The sequence below is a fragment of the Schistocerca piceifrons genome, chromosome 2 (assembly GCF_021461385.2).
Source record: "Schistocerca piceifrons isolate TAMUIC-IGC-003096 chromosome 2, iqSchPice1.1, whole genome shotgun sequence".
NCBI lineage: Eukaryota > Metazoa > Arthropoda > Insecta > Orthoptera > Acrididae > Schistocerca > Schistocerca piceifrons.
Window position 1 is genome coordinate 999415930 of NC_060139.1, and position 23318 is coordinate 999439247.

General features: G+C 42.4%; 1 protein-coding gene across 1 annotated transcript in view; it reads left to right on the forward strand.

Annotated features, from left to right (window-relative positions):
- The first annotated feature begins 1691 nt into the window (after positions 1 to 1691).
- Positions 1692 to 23318, forward strand: part of LOC124776048 — a 137453-nt gene continuing 115826 nt past the window's right edge. Inside the window, exons 1-2 of the mRNA XM_047250888.1 lie at positions 1692 to 1738; positions 3574 to 4237. Of these exons, the coding sequence (XP_047106844.1) occupies positions 1727 to 1738; positions 3574 to 4237 (676 nt within the window). The 5' untranslated portion in view covers positions 1692 to 1726. The remainder of the gene's footprint in view (positions 1739 to 3573; positions 4238 to 23318) is intronic.

Here is a 23318-nt window from a genome sequence, read left to right on the forward strand (position 1 = left end):
GGGAATTAGATTAGGAAATGAGACACTTAAAGTAGTAAAGGAATTTTTGCTATTTGGGGAGCAAAATAACTGATGATGTTCGAAGTAGAGAGGATATAAAATGCAGACTGCCAATGGCAAGGAAAGCGTTTCTGCAGAAGAGAAATTTGTTAACATCGAGTATTGATTTAAGTGTCAGGAAGTCCTTTCTGAAAGTATTTGTATGGAGTGTAGCCATGTATGGAAGTGAAACATGGACGATAAATAGTTTAGACAAGAAGAGAATAGAAGCTTTCTAAATGTGGTGCTACAGAATAATGCTGAAGATTAGATGGGTAGATCACGTAACTAATGAGGAGGTATTGAATAGAATTGGGGAGAAGAAGAGGTTGTGGCACAACTTGACTAGAAGAAGGGATCGGTTGGCAGGACATGTTCTGAGGCATCAAGGGATCACCAATTTAGTATTGGACGGCAGCGTGGAGGGTAAAACTCGTAGAGGGATACCAAGAGATGAATACACTAAGCAGATTCAGAAGGATGTAGGTTGCAGTAGGTACTGGGAGATGAAGAGGCTTGCACACGATAGAGTAGCATGGAGAGCTGCATCAAACCAGTCTCAGGACTGAAGACCACAGCAACAACATCTTTTTTAAAAAAAAGATCTGTTAGTTGTACTCTGTGATATACGCTGGTGTGTAGAAGTTTACTGAGGAAGAGTTGCCCGATATGCACCTCGTGTAAGGGTCTTCAAATGGTTCAAATGGCTCTGAGCACTATGTGACTTAACATCTGAGGTCATCAGTCCCCTAGACTTAGAACCACTTAAACCTAACTAACCTAAGGACATCACACACATCCATGCCCGAGGCAGGATTCGAACCTGCGACCGTAGCAGCAGCACGGTTGCAGACTGAAGTGCCTGGAACCGCACGGCCTATTGGAGTAACAGTGAAAAAAAATCGAAATTACATTGTTACTCTGTAACGAGCCATCGGAGTCCACTGGTATCTTATACCAATATGCTCAGAAAGTATTCGTGAGTCGCCTCCTAAATTTTGACGATGGCGCTCAGATTCACCTCGTATAAATGTATACGAACTTCCAGCGTGCTGGAGTAGCTTGGGCAGCAACTTCTGTTAATCAGAGGAACGAAAGAACAGAGCAAGTCGCAAATTTTTACTTTTTATTCATTCGATGACTAGTTTCGGGCCGAGAATGGATAACTCAGTTATCTCTATGTACTGTAAATGTTCACTGAACATTTTTGACACCTTCGGAAATGCCATTTTCGACATTGTTATGACGACTTGAAAATGGTTGTCGGCCCGAAACTAGTCATAGAATGAATAAACATTAGAAATTTACAACTTGGACTGGTCCTACGTATAAATGTATTTCACTGTATCATTATTACTTTCACATGAGAGTAAAAGGCTTTTGTAATAGCGCGAGTCTAGGCGTTCTTCGCTTTGCGGAAGTTCGTTGACCACGTAATTAATGCAAAGGATGCTGCTCTCACACGGCTTGCCTGTCACGGAACTGAATCCAGTAGCGAAGATGCACCCGCTAATTGCACTGTGGCAACGTTGAGGTAGGGAAGGAAGGAGAATTTAGAAGGGCGGGGGGGGGGGGGGGGGAGAGGGAGGGGAAAGGCGAACCACCTCACAGCGTATAAAAAGACTCCCCGCCGCACACTAGAGCATCAGTCATTGCTCGCTCACAGCAGACCATCGCAGCAGCAGCAATGAGGATCCTGGTAAGTCGAGCAGCACCACTTCTAAGTTGCTAAGGGGCAAGCTATGCAATGTGGAGCATTGTTGTATTTTGCTGGAATGCTCTGGGGTTTACAGACAGGTGGCAGTGCTGAGATAACGCGCTGTTTCGGCGAGTATCATACTGATTATAATCAGTTCGCCAGAAGGCAATGTAGCACGGTACTGTTTGAAACGTCGCAGAATCTCATTTCCGCTATCTGGCTGAAAATGCAAGAGCCTTCCATCAGCAGTGCACACCGGGAAAGTTGATATTCACACATGTCGTACTTCACAGACTCACAGCGTATGTTAATTGGCGCAAATTCGAAATTCTTTTTCGCTATATTGCTCCTCGAACAGTATCCAGCACTTTACTAAATTTACTGGTTATTAAATCTTTCGTAGCACATAGCATTTCTTGAGCTAAGGCTGACCAGCAAAAGAATGTTATCTTCGCTTCTTACCTCACATACACTCACTAAGCGTTTTATCATTACAAGGTTGACTGTTGTTTTTCAAATTTCATTTGTGAAGTTCCTCAGTGGTGTTGTTTCACCAGACAGCGATGTAACGAGTAAATTCCGTTCGCAATGAGCTACTGGTCTAATGCTAAGGTTAAACAATTACTGAAGACAGCAATTTTTTGCATGTACATGTAATGTGTACTAATTCCACAGTTATACAGGACGCGAACTGTACGATGCTCTAGCGATACTCTAACATTTTGCTACGGTTGCATGACAACACAAAAGCCTGTCTCCTCACAAGAGGGCATCGCCTACGAACAATTTTGCTGTCTTTCGGTGTTATAGGTCTATCACACGAAACATTAAATCTTCCACAACTACAGTACGAAGAGACGTGGTGTAGATCTTAAGACACTGGATCCGCATTAAGAAATTCGTACTGTAGGTTCCTTGTTATTTCCCTTGATTCTCTTCCTTCAGTTGCTAATATACAAGAGAGAAATATGACACCAAAAGAGCTAATCTGTATTACAGCTACCGTAATGAGAATGGTCTATCGTCTGTAATTAAGGATATCTCTGCTACAGTGAATGTTGTACCACATTTAACGTGTCTTTACTGTACCTATGTCCCATGAAAAATGATTCAATCCGTCAACATAAATTACTGTTGCTCTTATAATTTAAATAGAGTCTCTGCTGTCTATATTTCCCACGGGTAAGTTAATGACACTGGCCTTTCTTCAGAGGCTGATCAGTGATTAAGATTGGAGAGAATCACTGGTGTATTTGAGCGAGGATTGTTGTTTTTAGTATCTGCTGAACGGCAATCACTCTGTAGACAAGGTGCAAACCAGCTTATAATCTAAATACCAGTGACGACCTTCATTTGACCATAACTAATATCATAAGGAATGTATCTCAGTCTCTATACCATCAAAACTGTGACTCGCAGACAACAAGAACCATACATATTCACTTGCAGGTGGCAGTAGGTAGTAGGCTGCCTAGAAATTTAAAATGAAGAATTCTTCTCGGGTTATTAGCCGAGTGGTGGCGCCGTCTCGTCGCAACTTTTCATTGAGTTTTGTACCCATTATCTTCTGCGAAACGTTGCGACAAGCCGACACCACCACTCGCCTGATAACCCGAGAAGAATTCATCTGTGGAATACGTCAAGAAAGACTGCAGTCGCATAAATTTAAAAGTAATTTGCCATATTAGAACAGATCATGATGAAAATTCCTAGTATCCTGTATGCAATGTATGACGACGCTATACCAGAATTTAAACTTCGTGCTCTGACATATTTATTACCTATGACAGCAGCATATTATATATTCATATTTGCTCTCATTACCTCCTCAACAGGTGTGTGTGTACCTGTGCGGTCTAGCCCTCGCTGTCCTCGCTGAGGAGGAGCAGAAGGTGAAGACAGAGAAGAGAGGACTCTCTGGCTCCCTTGGTGGATACGGTGGAGGCTTCGGTGGAGGCTACGGAGGCGGCTACGGTGGAGGCTACGGAGGCGGCTACGGTGGTGGCTATGGAGGTGGCTACGGAGGCGGATATGGAGGCGGCTTCGCTGGTGGACTAGGAGGCGGTCTTGGCGGTGGCATTGGAGCTGGCATCGGTGGTGGGGCCCCTCAGGTCACTGTCAACAGTGTGCCCGTCCCTGTCCCAGTACCTGTGGAGAGGACCATCCCAGTGCCCGTGAGGGTCCCAGTCACAGTCCCTGTGGAGCGTCCCGTTCCCGTCCAGGTGCCACAGCCGTACCCTGTCCCTGTAGACAACCCTGTGCCCGTCCCTGTCAAGGTCCCCACCCCTGTGTCCGTCCCAGTACCTCAGCCCTACGTCGTTAAGCGTCCAGTGCCCTACGTCGTCAGCGCTGGCCACGGTGGTCTCGGCGGAGGACTCGGCGGTGGTCTCGGAGGAGGCCTCGGAGGAAAATTCGGTGGAGGCTACGGCGGCGGCTTCGGCGGAGGATACGGCGGAGCTGTCGGTGGCTTTGGAGGACTTGGGGGCTACGGAAAATACGGCCACTGAAATCTGATGCTGAACCCAAGAACTTGACCAGTATGCACCACCAGAATCCGTACCATCTGGATGTAAAATCTTTTAAAAATAAAATACTTGGAATAAAACTTTTCTGTCTTATCATACTTGGTGGCCCACACCTACAAAATCACACATTTTTCATAAATATGGTTATTCTACAGCCTGATAATTATTATGTCTGCAACTGCGAGACCGCTATGGTCGCAGGTTCGAATCCTGCCTCAGGGATGGATGTGTGAGATATTCTTAGATTAGTTAGGTTTAAGTAGTTCTAAGTTATAGGGGAATGATGACCTCAGAAGTTAAGTCCCATAGTGCTCAGAGCCATTTCAACCATTTGATAACTATTGTCAACCCTTCTAGGTGAGTAAAATAGAATTTATTTTCCTGTAAGTATTATTTATTTTGTCTCTGACTGTATTATAAAGACGTCTCCTCTAAGAATATTGAAGTTATTCCAAAGTGTTGATAATTCTTCAACAAGCGGAGATGAATATTAAATTTTCTACATAAGCCAGGCACCACAAGGCAACTGGAATATCTGGAGAAATTACTACATGTTAAATGTTTGATACTACAAGCTGGGCTGTATTCTTCTTCAAAGAAACTTTATTTTTACTCTTTACGACTCTTTTCATCTTTTGCGTGGCTGATTCAAGCATCTAGTTAACAACATTAATCTCTGTAATATTTTCTATTTTGTTTAAATGTCACATGTAATTACATGGTTATTATTAATCTGTCACTACTTATTCTTCAAACATTTATTAATGAACTCACTGCTAATCTTTTTAATTCCTAAACATCAGTCTTTTCTTTTATATGCTAGACTCTTTAGCGAAAATAATGTTCAACATCCTAATATACTTTCTGGCTGTGGTACTGTGATACATTAATCTATTATGTTCTCATTTCCACTGTGACGACAAATACAAGATCTTCTCCATGACCTATCGTAGCATATCGTAGCATATTTAATCGGAATCAGTATATGTGAACCACACAAAAAGCTTGTAATCTGAGGATTTAGAAGTCAGCGTCTTTGATGCATGATCATTTTTCGTACATCCAAGTACGTTCTAGCGATATACAATTACAGTAACAATGCAAAGCAGGCATACAGTACTAACACATCGATAGACTTTCCTGCTGTTTCATTCATTTCTGTGTACCACATAACGCAAATAAGTGGACCCAATCTCCTCCTGTATGAAATAGAAAGCGACTGCAAAGGAGAAATTCTACAATTTGAGTTTAATAACATGTATCTTGTTACTAGCATCCTTCCCCAATTGTTGAAGCCTATTGAAACTGTCTTTTGTACTGTGCTACACAGTGGTATGCACAGTTACTAAAGATCTGCTACAGTATAAACACCGTTGCTCTAATTTTAAACAGAATTTGTTCTGTGATAATCTTCTTGTGGTTGCTGAAAAATCTTCAAGTCTACTTGACACAAGATTTCGCTGGTTTTCTTGGTCATCATCTTTAGGTTAAAGGTTGCTGTTCAATGAGATTCAGCAACAGCAGCGTTTCACCTAAATATAACATTTGGGAATATCATCGAAATATTGTCAAATAGACTTGAACATAAGGCTGAAAGACTTGAGAACAGAATCACAATTTATTCTACAAAGTTTACGAAGCGAAGCTCACATTCTTCCAATGAAACAAAAAAATACTTATTTTACAGGTGGCAAGGGCCTTATCGCCCATATGCCTGTTGTACGAGCCTCTTTCATTTCTGTTCATCGAGCGTACTTTTTGTCTCTTCGGTGTTTATGTCACCCTAGTTGTGTCCTTCGGATGTTTTCTCATTACATAATCCTGGGTTTCCCCTTCCTCTCGTTCTATCTATTATCCTGCCGAATGCTATTTTAGGCAGTCGATTTTCTGTCATTCTTGCTATATGGCCTGCCCAGTTTAACCTTCTCTTCTTTAGAACTTCGGCAATGTTACGGTGTTTGTGCAGCTTTCTTATTTCTTATCCTCTATTCCACGTTGTTCCCGCTGTATACCGATTCAGAAAACTTTTTTCTTATTTTTGTTTCGAATATTAACTGTTTCCTTCGTCTTTCTTCCTAAACACTTTCTTTCTAAATACTTCACATCTATGTAATGTTAACAGTATAGTAGTCGACTGATAAAAGTTGGTTTTGAAGATAGTGCAAAGTAATCTTTACTTTAAGATTTTGATAAAACGAAAAAGTGTTTTGTTCGATGTTGTTAGAAGGGCATCTGCTTCTATGTCACTCTATTATTATCACTAAAAATATTCCCTATATACTTGAAGTAGTCGACTGTCTGGAAAGTGAATACCTTTACAGCCAAAGACACATCACTGCGGATTTTCTTCCTTTTGGCCAGATATTCTGTCTTTTCTTCATTACCAAGTAATTTTGTTTTCTCGGTGACTTTGTAATAATTTGGCATTATTCTGATTAATTCTGTTTTGCAAATACTTATTAACGCTCACCATCCACGTTTGAGTCCCTTGTGGAACAGTTTTCCTAAATTCTCTGTCGATCTTCACTAAGACGAGCCTAAATGAAATTGTTGACACTACGTCCTCTTGTTGCAATCTAGTGACCACCTTGAAATTTTCAGTTTCCCGGACTTGTGTCTTTATACGACATAAAGTTTCGGTTATAGACATTTTAACTAATCTGATTAGCTTTGATGGTATTTCAGATTACCTCGTAATATTTAGGAGAGTCTGTCGGTGTATGCTAGCATAGGCCTTTGTAAATGTATAAATAATATGTGGACACATGCACTGAATCCACACACCTTCTCAGTTACCTGTCTTAGAGTGAATAAATGACCTATTGCGGATCTATTTCTGCGGCAGTCACTAATTAGTTCTTCACTTATGGGGATAGTCTGTTTAACAGGCACATAGATAGGATTTTGTAACAGACATCTAGTAAAGCAATTCCTCTGAAGTTATCGCAGGTAAGGGGAACAATTCTTTTTAAATATGTGTGTATAACTGCGATTTTCTAGTTCGCCGGTATGGCTCTTCTCTTACGATTTGTTTCCATTCTTCAATTCATTAGTGTATATCTAGTCTTCACTACAAGCCCTGTTATTGTTTAATTTCTTTATTGCTTGCAGTACTTCATTTACTGATGGGGCGATGACTTGTTAATTAACTGCACCAAGTTATTCAAATTTAAGGGAAGACTGTGCATCGGTGCAGTTGACTAGTCGTTAAAAGTAAGTCTTCCACCTTTCTGTGTATGTCATTCTTGTTGGTCATTATTTTCCCATGCTGATCGTTTATAAAATAGCCTTTTTTAGTAAATCTATCAAAAGATTTCTTTCTATATTTTGCAACATCTGCCTTGCCTAGTGAAGTTTGAAATCATCCTCTACTTCGGTTATAATTCTGTTGTGGTACTTCCTTTTCTCTTGTATTTGAGTCCATTGTATTTCCTGGTGGATTTCATAGTATCTTTCCTTCAGTGCCATAATGTTTCTTTCTTGAATCAAGGTTTCCTCGCATTTCTTTTCTGCAGCACGTGTACTTGGCACTTTATATTAAACCAGATTTTGTTAGATTCTATTCTTCTTCCTATAACTGTGGAAATTACTTCTTTAATACTGTTCTTCAGATGTCTCCATCTGCTTTCGACATCTTGTTGTTCCCTTTTGGCAAAGTTCACCTTATGTAAGGTTACTTTCCTTACTTTTGCCAAGTTTTCTTTTGCATTTTCTTCAGTCATATTTCTTATTTTGTATCTAGTATTTTGCATTCTTTAGTTCCCTTTTGGGTTTTATTTTCATTTCTGGTATGATTATCGTATAGTCTGTATCACAGTCTGCAGCCCTAAAGGTTCTAACATTTTAAACTGTTTCGGAATCTTTTTTGGATAGCTACATGGTCAATACGATATGGCGGCGTCCATGTCCCTAAATCAACGTGTTTTTGTTGAAATTTTGTGAGATCATTACACAACAATAAAATACAATTAACAGTAATTACTGTTAAAAGAAAAACTAAGAACAGAACCTACGCAGCGTAGTGGGGTTCGTGCTTTCAACATCTTTTGCCTGCATGGCAGGCGCAACAGCGATTAGCCTACGATACGCAGCGGACAAACTCCAGTCGGCAGCGACGCTTTGCATACATAGAAAACCACCTAGAATTAAATCCTTTTCAAACTAAAATTTAAAATATTAAATAACAGTGCAGAAAAACACAGTATCTATCTAATTTTAAACACTTCTGTAACTATAAGCTAGTGCAGAAAGTCGTTAACATGTACCTTAGCCTAGAGTCTACCTCGTATCACTGCACCCAAACATTTGGAGTCTATCTCTTCACCAATCATCAGAAAGATTGTCATCGCGAACTGAATTGCATGTAACAAGCTGGATGTTCTGTGTTTGATTGCTTCTAAGAACACTCTTTTAAATGTGAATCAAAAGTTGTTTCTCGGAAAATCGTGGTTTGATGCATTATTCAGTTCCCGATTTGAATAATTATTGCCATGTTTGTGTATGCACCAGACTGTCCTATGATGCATTGTTTCATGAATACTATTCTTTTTACATTTTTTCAGTTGTATGAAGGTACGGAAAACGCGCAAAGGACCAAGGGATTCCCTAGATTAAAGGTTTTTCCCTATACTAAGCACTTCTCACGGTGCGCTCTGTACGAATGTTATTTTAGTAACGTAGCTTAGATTTCTGCTGCTCTGTTGCCTCTATACAGCATAGCAGTCCTACAGAAATGTATTTTGTAGCTTGGCGACATAAACTTTTTTTCTGAATGCGCAGTACTGTCACAACTTGAACACTGGTTTCAAAGAAAGCATTCGATAGCTGATATGATTATAAAATAATTCAAAATAGATCATTGAAATATTCTGAAAGAGAAATTCAAACGTATAAAGACAGATGTACGTATGTATGCGTGCGTGCGTGCGTGCGCGCGCGCGCCCGTGTATGTGTGTGTGTGTGTGTGTGTGTGTGTGTGTGTGTGTGTGTGCGCAGCACTTACGTATGTTCCACATCTCCTCCTAATTCACTGGATCATTTTGCACCAAACTTGGTATACATATCCCTTAGTGTCAGGCAATAATCACTGGGTAAGAACCACCTACCTATCACAGTTCAGGGGATATGACGTCATAAGGAATGAGATGCCCGAAAAACTGCTGCATCGTGCATGATGTTTAAATTTATTACTTCCGTGCTACTAACTCTACCCACAAAAAATTTCGCACACAGAATCCACAAACTCCGCTAAATGCACTTGAAAAATTATATCGTAGTACCAAACATAGCTCACGAGATACAAGACTGAAATGCATGAATAAATGCCGAAACACGCATTGTTTTAATCATGGAGGTAAAGAAAAGAAGGGAGTTGCCGTTACACCACATAATTAAAGCCCAACTCTGGCATATTACGTAGCCCAAAACATTAGGTTCACCACCGTGATCTTTCTCCGTGATGTCATTCAGACGCGCCCGTGCCCAGTTTCGACCGTGCTGCGTGCTTTGAATGTATGGAGACGCAGTTGTTTCATCAAAAATGCCGGGTTGTGTTATTTACGAGTATACTAAACGATCCGCTCGTAAATTAAAGTTTATAGGAATCACATTTCATTCGTAACTGGAGCCGTTCAAGCAATATCTTCTTTCGTACACATGGCTGCACTCTTTACCTTTATTCCTGTAATTGGACTTCAGATTTACTTTACTGTACTCAGTGTCCTTTCCCTCTCTTCTTCCCTGTGTTTCTCATTGCCTACCATATCGCAAAAGCTCTGACATCCGAGCCACCCTGTATCAACGGTTTCGTACCCGCACGCACACGACTGCGTAACCGCTCTGGTTGCTGGGACAGCATCTCATGCCCTAAATTCCTCCCGCCGATCATTATTCATTGTTCACATTGCCTCCCGCTCTAAAAAATATTCTGGCTAGAACAGCCGGAGACAGCGATCGTGTGTGTGTAAGTTTTATGTACACGACTCTGTGAAAGTGCATATGCGCTTTACTTCCTTCTGAAGAAGGCTTTGGCTGAAAACTTATGTGAACACTCTTTTCGTCGTGCCTGCCTGCTGCTCGGCGTGTGAGTAACAGTCTATCCGTTTCACAGTATAGTTATTTGCTCATGAAGTTTGTTGCAAACAATCGACTACATTTCAACAGGTACATTGATGTACATAATTACAATGTCAGAAGAAAATATGACATTCATTAGGCCACATTAAGATTTTCTGTAGCGCAAACAAGATTTCACAACGGTGATATCAAAAGTTTTAATCACTTACCCATTGATATACAATGCGTAACAGACAGGAAAGTTAAATTTGAAGCTAAACTGAAAACGTTTCTGTTTGTCAACTCCTTTTATTCCGCTGAAGGTTATTTGTTACTGTAATTTGTAAATGGTGATGGGTAGGAATTATTAAAGTCCATCTGTCTTTAATTAGAAAACGAGAAAGCTAATAAATGATCAGCATGGAGGCATGCATAGAAAAAAAAAGAAATTGATGTCAGTATACAATGAGCAGTTCCAACTCATTACGATTTATCTTGTAAATGACGTTCGCCTCCGTAGCGTAGCGGTAGCGTTACTACCTACCATGCAGGAGGCCCGGTTTCGATTACCGACAGGGAACTGGGTGTTGTGTGTCCATCATCATTGACTCGCAAGTCGGCGAAGTGGCGTCAACTAAAAAGGACTCCCAATACGGCGGCCGATCTCTCCCGAATTGGGCCTCCCGGCCAACAATACCATACGATCATTTCCATTTTTGTGTAAATGATACATGGAACATGAAACTAACTACTCGTGTATCATAAAACATGGTACCCGCTTATATACTTCGAAACCACAAAATGAAATTCAGAATTAAAATCAATCAGATGATCAAAGTAGATACACAATAAATTTTTCCGAAAACCTGACAGAGTTACTAACGATAAATATTATGGGGAAAAAAGCAAATAGCCTACTGTTGGAAAGGTAACTCTACACCTTACACAGGTTAGGCTATCATTACTAGAAAAATTACTTACATAGATATTAAAGCAAAATATCCATTTTACGGGGTCTTAAGCTTTAGAGACCATTCCCTTCGTCATGTCCGTAGCATTCCACAATGCTGGAAGATATTTAGAAATTATATCTTTTTTTTTCCTTGTAAATTGCTGTTAGTGGCCACACGCTGAACTACTCGTTACGGTAACGTTTCAAGTTGAGAAGATATACAAACTATAGTGAGACTAATGCACTGATAATATAATAAAATAAGAATATTCAGCATGGAGATATAACTCTATACAGTTCTGTTTCTTTGACATTTCAATAATCGACACTCTCCCGTCATGCGCAAGATACGGTGGCATCCCTTGCTTCTTTCCTTATTGTACACATTAATAGGCTAACAAAGCACAAGTTGGAAAATTTCTAGCAAACGCGAACATAAAAATGTTGTGCATACGAGTTGAAAAGCTGAAAATGTAACGAACAAGGAGCAGTCTCAGTAAGCACACAGGCATTGGTTTCAGACTTCCAGCTTCATTTGCTATTGACACAAACAGAGTAAAAGTGGAATTAAATGGATTACGAATGCGTGTTTTTCGAAATATATGAACAAAATACAAGTTAACGAGGCCAAGTGCGTCGTATTACTAGAGCAAACACGCTTTCAAGATCAGAAAAACGATCGAAATATTCTCCCTGACGCTGTGTTATTCATGTAAGCACAGAAACAATGAGCAAAAAGCAACCGTAGTGTGGTGATGTTTTGGGCCACTTAGAATGGCGACAGGCTCCGCCCACTGCGTCTTCAAAACAAGGTACAGCATAAGTCTATACTGCCATCTCCGTTTGTTTTTTTTTTTTACACCCTTGATTTTAATATATTTATTTTCACTACTAAGACTCTCCTACAGTCGAGTCAACTTTGGGAAATCTCTGACTCCTGGCAGCGCTTTTGACAGTTTTCAACTGCGGAATGCAAACGGCTATAGGCGAAAACAATAGCCTTCTATAAAGCTATGAAAAGGCGTTTCCGTAAGGACGCTCACAAACTCCCATTATAGACACGTGAAGCAGTTGCTACCAGCTGCTGGACATGGAACTAGAAATACTGCTTCTAATAAATTTCTGAGTTAAATAAACATTACATAGAATTTTATTTTGCATACTATGTTTCTGTATTTCAATATTTGTGCGTTATGTATATTTCATGTATGACTGTTTCATAATTTCAAAGGTCTTATCTCGAATACAGGGAAACGAACTTTTTTCGCTATTACACTAACAAACACAGTTCTTTTCATTTTTCGTTTCTAATAGTAAATTGGTAAAATGAACACCCAGGCAACGCCGGATTTGTAAGCTAATGGAAAATAAAACTGCGCTTTATGTGTAGTTTTTTCGATACGGTGTACCATAGTAAATGTGTTATCCGATGTTTCGTAAATGTTTGTAAATGTATGCTAATGGGTATTCCTGGGAGTTACTGCCAGCCCTCATCAGGCTTGTTCTCTGAGAACTATTGATCCGAGACTCGCCCTTAAATACTGGTGTAGATGTCGATCTGCACCTCCATTGTCGAGCTAATGTCCAGTGAAAGTTTTATTGGATCTAAAATGTGGATTTTGGTTAATACATTATCGAGGTAAGCCAACGACAGTCCGAGTGGATATACAGCACCTAAGCTGTTACACAAGTGGCGAAACCATCCTAGATAATTGTGTAAACAGCAAATACTTTGAAACTTCCTGGCAGATTAAAACTGTGTGCCCGACGGAGACTCGAACTCGGGACCTTTGCCTTTCGCGGGCAAGTGCTCTACCAACTGAGCTACCGAAGCACGACTCACGCCCAGTACTCACAGCTTCACTTCTGCCAGTACCTCGTCTCCTATCTTCCAAACTTTACAGAAGCCCTCCCGCGAACCTCGCAGAACTAGCACTCCTGAAAGAAAGGATATTGAGGAGACATGGCTCAGCCACAGCCTGGGGGATGTTTCCAGAATGAGATTTTCACTCTGCAGCGGAGTGTGCGCTGATATGAAACTTCCTGGCAGATTAAAACTGTGTGCCCGACCGAGACTCGAACTCGGGACCTTTGCCTTTCGCGGGCTAGTGCTCTACCAACTTAGCTACCGAAGCACGACTCACGCCCGGTACTCACAGCTTTACTTCTGCCAGTACCTCGTCTCCTACCTTCCAAACTTTACAGAAGCTCTCCTGCTCAGTGGGTAGAGCACTTGCCCGCGAAAGGCAAAGGTCCCGAGTTCGAGTTTCGGTCGGGCACACAGTTTTAAGCTGCCAGAAGTTTCATATCAGCGCACACTCCGCTGCAGAGTGGAAATCTCATTCAGCAAATACTTTAATGTACAATCGGGTTACTTTCTGGTGCATATGCTTCCTGAAGCACGAAATGGGAGAGTACAGCTTGCTAAGTATAACTGGAGGAGGTCAGGAAACCGCCAGGGCAGCTTTGAGCGAGGAATTAAAAGGGGGGGGGGGAGAACTGCAAAAATGCAGCTGCTAACACAGAAGGGTAGAAACATAATGCGATCAAACGGCTTCTTGAAGCAGACAAAACCCAGATTTCACCAGGTGACAGAGTAGAGGCCCAAGTAGTTGAAATGCAGCGAAAAAGCTGCTGTCTTAGCATACGGGGAGAATACCTGGGATAGGAGAATACGAAGGGCAGTAAATTCTGCTCCTAGGCGGAACACATTGGTGTGCTTATCAGCTGCATTTAGCGCCAGAACGGTTTAATATTAAGACTTAGAGCACGACTCTTCAAGTGGTAGTGGACATCCAGCCACTGAGTAGCGACTTTTGGAAAGGCAATTGTGTGGGGATAGTTGATAGGATGCGGATATTGTCACAAAACTGCTGCACCGAGAACGCGTAATGGAATACAATGATTCTGGGCAGGGGGTTTGAGAATACTACACGTATGAAAAGAAAACGGATTTATACCAGTATTTTCAATGAGCAACATTTATGGCAATACATTACCAAACTAGGGACTTCTTAGCACGTCAGTTCAACTTCAGATAAAACTTATATCGCCATTTATATTTCATATATCGATATGTGACGGATGTTGTAACACAACAGGAAGTTCCCAGTTTTAATAGCAGAAAATGATTCAACCTCTGTTATCAACTGTTATTATCAAAACATTTAACATGAATATATGTCCTCAAGAAACGTTCAATAAACTAAGTCTTATGAATAATCTAAAAACGGAAATCAGACTAACGTAGTGTTGACTTGTCGAAAGTTCAGGAAACTACGAGTTCTTATCACGTATTGTTGTCCACAGCCGCTAACTGCATCAGATTGTTTTTTTAAGTGGATTAAGTTAACTCATGAAAAGCGTTGCAGTGTTTGCAGCAGAGGGACATTGAAAAGAGTCCTATGTTTTACGTGTTGGGATTTTCATGTGAAAATGTGAAACTACATGTGAAATTTTTTGTGGAATGTAAATAAACCATACTTTATGAGAAAATATCTGTGAACTCCATGCTGAGTCATTTAGCACCCTGGAACTCAAATATGACATTACCCACAGTTCCAACGTCTTTGGATATTGTCGCCATCTTAGAAAACTAATTGAAATTTCTGCAGTTGGTGATGTTACCTTCCTTGCACGTGAATATACATTGCCTACTAAACTGTGAACGTTTTATGCACTGTCAACGTGAACTACAAACATTAATTTTCTAATTGCTAAATGCTAAAAGGAGGGAAAGGCGTCACAATTGGGCAGTGCGATGTTTGTATGGAGCCTGTAACCTCAACGCCGACGGGGTGGCCGAACGGTTCTAGGCGCTACAGTTCGAATCCTGCCTCGGTCATGGGTGTGTGTGATGTCCTTAGGTTAGTTAGGTTTAAGTACTTCTAGGGGACTGATGACCTCAGAAGTTAAGTCCCATAGTGCTCAGAGCCATTTGAACCATTCGTAACCTCAACGAGCGAGACGGGTTGTGAGGCTGGGAGAAGCTATTGAAGCCTAGATCCAGAGAAGAACTGTAGCTGGTAGGGTAGAAGACAGGGCGAACATTGGGGTCAGGAAGAGAGAGATCACGTTAAAATGGTCTTTGCAAGGGATATCAGGCCAGAGTAGGTGGAGGTGGCAGCTGGACAATGTTTGAAAGAGTTGTGGGGACAAATGAGCTATAACCTACGCATTTATGGTCTGTTATAAGCATCTTAATAGGCAACTGGAATTGATGCGTAAAGTAGGGTCGCTGCCGGCGGTCTTCAAGCCGACACATTGGTTCAAATGTCTCTGAGCACTATGGGACCTAACATCTGAGGTCATCAGTGCCCTAGAACTTAGAACTACTTAGACCTAACTAACCTAAGGACATCACACACATCCATGCCCGAGGCAGGATTCGAACCTGCGGCCGTAGCAGTCACGCGGTTCCAGACTGAAGCCCCTAGAACCGCTCGGCCACCGCGGCCGACTCGCCAAATTGTGACGCACAGTAACTACGCCGCAGTCAGTCACTACACCTTTGGAGCTCAGGTGCTATGGGGAGAAGTGGCTACATTGTTTTGAGGTGCTCGGAAACACCCTATCGATTGTTGAGGGACAAAGGACAAATCTTCCATCGACTGAGGTCGATAGATTGAAGCTGTCTAAAAGGTGATGTAGTACCCGGATGGTAGCACTTTGTAGATACATGTACCTACTTCATAAGTCAATCTGACAGGCGGCCGCACCTTCAGCCTCGGAGTTGAGCTGTATTCTGGTGTTGGCGCAGGTGTCGACTGAAGCTGCAACAGTAGTCAAAATTGCTTGCAGTCGTGCATACACGTTTGATGATTCAAAAGACAATCCTGGCGGCGTCACTGAGTTGCCAGCATCTTTACTGGCAATCATCCAGTATGTGTGTGTGGCAAATCCAGACCATCGTGACCAGCGTGTGTAGGACGACGGTGCTGGTAGGGTGGGGATGAGGCAGATACGAGAAGGGGCAGTAGTGTGCGGAAGTAGCGTCCATGCAACATTTCCATTGTAGTCTATCTAGTTCCACCAACGTGCACCTCTGTAAGAAATGAGGAACGTGCTGAACACTCCGTTGGCGGAAGTTGTGTCATAGCGCCCAGGTTCACCATTGGACCCGCGACGAACATGTGCCTCGAGAGATGGCCGAAGTGGCCGAGCGGTTCTAGGCGCTACAGTCTGGAACCGCGCAACCGCTACGGTCGCAGGTTCGAATCCTGCCTCGGGCATGGATGTGTGGGATGTCCTTAGGTTAGTTAGGTTTAGGTAGTTCTAAGTTCTAGTGGACTGATGACCTCGGTAGTTAAGTCCCATAGTGCTCAGAGCCATTTGAACTATTTGTGCCTCGAGAAGGTGTTTAATCCCTTCCTGTTTGCAAATGGTTATTGAAATGTGGGCATTGTCTTTCACAAAACATTTGCGAAGGTCTGCGAGAATGAACACTTGGGGAAAAACTACACTACTGGCCATTGAAATTGCTACACCAAGAAGAAATGCAGATGATAAACGAGTATTCATTGGACATATATATTATACTAGAACTGATATGTGATTGGATTTTTCACGCAATTTCGGTGCATAGATCCTGAGAAATCAGTACCCAGATCAACCACCTCTGGCCGTAATAATGGCCTTGATACGCATGGGCATTGAGTCAAACAGAGCTTGGATGGCGTGAACAGGTACAGCTGCCCATGCAGCTTCAACACAATACCACAGTTCATCAAGAGTAGTGACTGTGGTATTGTGACGAGCCAGTTGCTCGGACACCATTGACCAGACGTTTTCAGTTGGTGAGAGATTTGGAGACTGTGCTGGCCAGGGCAGCAGTCGAACATTTTCTGTATCCGGAAAGGCCCGGACAGGAACTGCAACATGCGGTCGTGCATTATCCTGCTGAAATGTATGGTTTCGCAGGGATCGAATGAAGGGTAGAGTCACGGGTCGTAACACATCTGAAATGTAACGTCCACTGTTCAAAGTGCCGTCAATGCGAACAAGAGGTGACCGATACGTGTAACCAATGGCACCCCATACCACCACGCCGGGTGATACGCCAGTATGGCGATGACGAATACACGCTTCCAATGTGCGTTCACCGCGATGTCGCCAAACACGGATGCGACCATCATGATGCTGTAAACAGAACCTGGATTCATCCGAAAAAAATGACGTTTTGCCATTCGTGCACCCAGGTTCGTCGTTGAGTACATCATCGCAAGCTCTCCTGTCTGTGATGCAGCGCCAAGGGTAACCGCAACCATGGTCTCCGAGCTGATAGACCATGCTGCTGCAAACGTCGTCGAACTGTTCGTGCAGATGGTTGTTGTCTTGCAAACGTCCCAATCTGTTGACTCAGGGATCGAGACGTGGCTGCACGACCGTTACAGCCATGCGGATATGATGCCTGTCATCTCGACTGCTAGTGATACGTGGCCCTTGGGATCCAGCATGGCGTTCCGTATTACCCTCCTGAACCCACCGATTACATATTCTGCTAACACTCATTGGATTTCGATCAACTCGAGCAGCAATGTCGCGATACGATAAACCGCAATCGCGATAGGCTACAATCCGACCTTTATCGAGGTCTGATACGCGATGGTACGCATTTCTCCTCCTTACACGAGGCATCACAACAACGTTTCACCGAGCAACGCCTATCAACTACTATTTGTGTATGAGAAATCGGTTGGCAACTTTCCTCATGTCAGCACGTTGTAAGTGTCGCCACCGGAGCCCGCTTGTGTGAATGCTCTGAAAAGCTAATCATTTGCATGTTACAGCATCTTCTTAGTTTCTTGGTGTAGCAATTTTAATGGGCAGTAGTGTATGATCGTTGCATCGGAGGCAGGAGATCTGGTCCTACGAGGGCTATTCACAAAGTACATTACGTTTTCGTTTGTGTCCGTTAGGGGCGGGGCTAGCGCGGCCCTCTTGGCGTCATGGCATTGCGCCGCTCAGTCGGCATCCTGCCGTGCTAGTGAGAGGTTCGTGCTGTACTCTGTTGAGTTACTGTGACAGTTTGAAATATCAGCGTTAATTGAAAATGCCGCGAAGTGTGAAGTGCGTGCTATAATAAGGTTTCTGACTGCAAAAAACTGTACACCGATAGAAATCTATCGGCAGCTTTGTGAAGTGCATGGGGACGACATAACCACTGAAGGTAGAGTGCGTCAATGGGTTATAAAATTTAAAAATGGCCGAACTAACGTTCACGACGAAGAGAGAAGTGGAAGACCCAGCATAGTGACTGCCGAACTTGTCGAAAAAGTCGATGCCGCGGTCCGTGAAAACCGTAATTTCACAATAACGGAACTCTCTATGAGTTTTCCACAAATTTCACGAAGTTTGTTGCACGAAATCATTACCGAAAAGCTTTGTTACCATAAGTTTTGTGCAAGATGGATACCAAAAATCTTGACAGAGATTCACAAAAACCAGCGAATGGCTGCAGCGTTAACATTTTTGGACGCTTACGAGAAAGATGGCGACTCATTACTCGATCGCATCGTTACTGGTGGCGAAACATGGGTTAAGCATGTGAATTGCGAGACAAAATTGCAGTCAATGCAGTGGGACACACAAATTCACCCCAAAAACCCAAGAAATGCATGCAGACAATGTCGGCAAGGAAGGTGATGGCGACTGTCTTTTGAGGCAGAAAAAGTGTAATTTTTGTGGATTTCCTGGAAAGAGGCACTACAATAAACTCTCAAAGGTATTGCCAAACTCTGCACAACCTCAGAAGTGCAATAAAAAACAAGCTCAGGGGAAAGTTGGGCTCAAAGATCTTGCTGATTCACGACAACGCCCGGGCCCACACGGTAAATGCCACTCATGAAGTTCTCGAATCTTTTAAGTGGGAGTTGTTTCCTCATCCGCCGTAAAGTCCCGACCTGGCACCGAGCGACTTCCACTTATTCCCAGCAATGAAGAAGTGGTTGGCTATGCAGCGTTTTGATGACGACGCACAGCTTCAAGAAGAGGTAACCACGTGGTTGAAGGCGCAGGCGGCCGAATTTTACGACGAAGGAATTTCCAAGCTCGTCCATCGCTATGATAAGTGCCTTAATTTAAATGGCAACTACGTAGAAAAGTAGTATTTAAGTGTATCTAATAAAAAAATTCCAAATACTTTATTTATTTTTAATTCGAAAACGTAATGTACTTTGTGGATAGCCCTCGTATATCCATCAAGAAAACGTGTTGGTTTGTACTTACGGTGATTTTTCCGTTGATTTCTCGCTTACATCGTGCTTTCAGACGGCATTCTATGATGTAAGCGAGAAATCAGCAGAAAAATCACCGTAAGTACAAACCAACCTATTCTTAAACAATTGTTTTTCGATCTAAAAAGCATATCAAAATGTAAATAAACTTAATTACAGACGACTGATGATGCATTACCCAATAAAGCGAAACGCGTCTGGTGAAAAAATCACACACTTTTTTAGTTGCAACGACATATCAAAAATACCCTCCTGAATTATAAAGCAACTACGGACACTATGACCACACAAATGAAGAATTTAATGTCGCCTTGTCAAGCATCTCGTTCTGACCCCGTCTGTGACCAGGAATAACCAATCCGTCTCTAGTTATAAGACAATATTTATTACGCTTCTCAGTACTTCTAGCTACATTCGCTACTGAAACTGGGACGGATTTGGTATTGAACCTAATAGCTAGTCGAGTGAGAAAAACCTTGTTCGAACGAACGTTTCACGTAAACCCACTATTCAAGTTTTATGTACCATTTACTTGTGTACACAGTCTTGTAATACTTCACAAAGGGCAACATTTTCATCCTGGACTGCCGTTAAGTGTTTTTATTCAGCACGATCGCGATTTTGGCCTATTGTGGCACTTTCAAATGATAGCGTGCTATGAAGTGCATCAATGTGCAGCTTCTTTTAAGAGGTCACTGTTCTCATGTCAAGCATGTTTAAATGTGTCACGTATATTTGGATACAAATAGCAAATTTAAACATGCCATATATATAGAAATGACGATGAGACCTATCTTATTATACAAATGGCATATGTAAACACGGTTGACACGAAGACGGTGTCTTCCCTAAAATATTAATGCATTAACGCACTTCATAGTGAGTCTCACTTGAAAATGACGCTAGACTGAATCGTGATCGTGTTGAATAAACACATTTAATAACTGTTCACGATGAAAATATTGTCCTACCTTTCGTTCACTCACCATTTCACAAACAAGTAACTCTACAGGATGGTTATAATTAAAGTGCTGCTACTCAGAGAGGACCAGTGTGGGCTGTACTTATTGTGTGACAGCCAAACTTAGTAGATATTATAATGCGTTAATTCGGAACCGATTTACGCTGGAAAAAATTGGTCTATTTTTAACCAGCACGTGCAAATCTAGCACTGTGAATGCAGGAAAGCAATGTATAAATGTTTACTTATGTAACAGATTAGAAATGGGACGTAGGCAGGAAATGTCAGACAAGTGAGAAAGGCATAATTCTGATTTTATTATTAAGTGCGTCTTGCACATTTCGTTCCGTATGAGCACCGGAGACGCTGACGACATCCTTAGAGCGCCAATTTTCCCCTGTTTGCCAAAATTTGAACTAATTTTTTCCAGCGGAAATTGGTTCCTGATTAACACATTAGCATATCTAACATGTTTCGTTGCCGTACGATAGTTACAGCCCGCCCTGGACCTCCGTGAGTAACTGCATGCCATGCTAGTGTAGTTCCTCCTACCCTGCAGCGCTGAATCATATCTCTCTTGCAGCCCGACCACTGAATCATATCTCTCTTGCAGCCCGACCACTGCACACTCAGTTGCAAGAAAATGTTTACTCGCCACAGGGCCTAACGGCCACCTATTAACTTACATCTCGATCAAATATTCTCTCATTCACGTTCTGCACTTTGAAGCAGCAGCTCGAACTTATGATATAAAACAGTTCGTCTCAGGATAATGTTTTTGGAAAAGTAGATGCTTAACAGTGCACGTACGTAAGCAATCGGTTCCTGTTATTGCCGGCTGCGCGTATTGACATCGCGAGCGTAAATCGTAAACACATAGGCAACTGCGGCCTGAGTGGCTGCGTCATTGTAATACACCGAGCGACGACAGTACGCGAGTAACCTGTGCAGATGTTATTGCAACTCTGTTAACTGTTACGATGGAAAGGAGATTTACTATAGCTGAACAATGGGATAAGAATTTAATTTACGGCGAGGCATAAGGTGTTGCGAGGGCAGCTGTACAAATTTATCGAGAACGCTTCCAACAACGACGACTTCCTGCACGAAAGACATTTGCTGCTGTGCACCAAAGGTTTGTGTCATTGTAATTCAAATGGCTCTGAGCACTATGGGACTCAACTGCTGTAGTCATCAGTCCCCTAGAACTTAGAACTACTTAAACCTAACTAACCTAAGGACATCACACACATCCATGCCCGAGGCAGGATTCGAACCTGCGACCGTAGCAGTCGCACGGTTCCTGACTGCGCGCCTAGAACCACGAGACCACCGCGGCCGGCGTCATTGTAATTCTCTACTTGTATGCGATTATTATGCATTTACATCTTAATTAAGTACAGTAGTTATCTGCACCTTTGTAAATTTTTGTCCGTATGCGAAACGTATCTTCTGTTCTGATATGCTTTCCGTTTTTTTTACATCATGACAGAATACAACTGACGAGTACGTATTTAATTTCCTTAGATTGAGAGATACTGGCTCTTTACTGCCCCGCGCAGAAGGCAGAGGCCCACAACGCGCCAATCGTACATTGGAAGCTGAGGAAAGAATTGTGGACCACATCCACGAGGATTCTTCTCAGAGTACTAGAACCATCGCCCGCCACGTGGGTATATCGCACACTGCCGTTCATCGCACTTCGCAAGAGGAGCATCTGCGGCCTTACCACATTCAACGCGTACAAGCATTGGAAGAACAAGATTTCCCTCCACGACGTGAATTCTCAGAGTGGTTTTTGTTACACAGTGCGCAGCATGATTTTTTCGGTACCACTTGATTATCACACCACGTCGTTGTACGCGTCTAATGATTTCAATCCTCTGGTCGGCTCGTTGCCTTTCTCTGGCCGCCTCATCATTGTAGGCAATAAGCTCGGTACGCCGTGTACTGAGAATTGCGTATACTATCTATCCTACGAACATTTTTTTTTTTGTCATCAGTCTACTGATTGGTTTGACGCGGCCCGCCACGAATTCCTTTCCTGTGCTAACCTCTTCATCTCAGAGCAGCACTTGCAACCTACGTCTCAATTATTTGCTTGATGTATTCCAATCTCTGTCTTCCTCTCCAGTTTTTGCCCTCGACAGCTCCCTCTAGTACCATGGAAGTCATTCCCTCACGTCTTAGCAGATGTCCTATCATCCTGACCCTTCTCCTTAGCCGGCCGGAGTGGCCAAGCTAGGCGCTACAGTTTGGAACCGCGCGACTGCTACGGTCGCAGGTACGAATCCTGCCTCGGGCATGGATGGGTGTGATGTCCTTAGGTTAGTTAGGTTTAAGTAGTTCTAAGTTCTAGGGGACTGATGACCTTAGAAGTTAAGTCCCATAGTGCTCAGAGCCGTTTGAACCTTCTCCTTATCAGTGTTTTTCACATATTCCTTTCCTCTCCGATTCTGCGTAGAACCTCCTCCTTCCTTACCTTATCAGTCCACCTAATTTTCAACATTCGTCCATAGCACCACATCTCAAATGCTTCGATTCTCTTCTGTTCCGGTTTTCCCACAGTCCATGTTTCACTACCATACAATTCTGTACTCCACACGTACATCCTCAGAAATTTTTCCTCAAATTAAGGCCGGTATTTGATATTAGTAGACTTCACTTGGCCAGAAATGCCTTTTTTGCCATAGCGAGTCTGCTTTTGATGTCCTCCTTGCTCCGTCCGTCATTGGTTATTTTACTGCCTAGGTAGCAGAATTCCTTAACTTCATTGACTTCGTGACCATCAATCCTGATGTTAAGTTTCTCGCTGTTCTCATTTCTACTACTTCTCATTACCTTCGTCTATCTC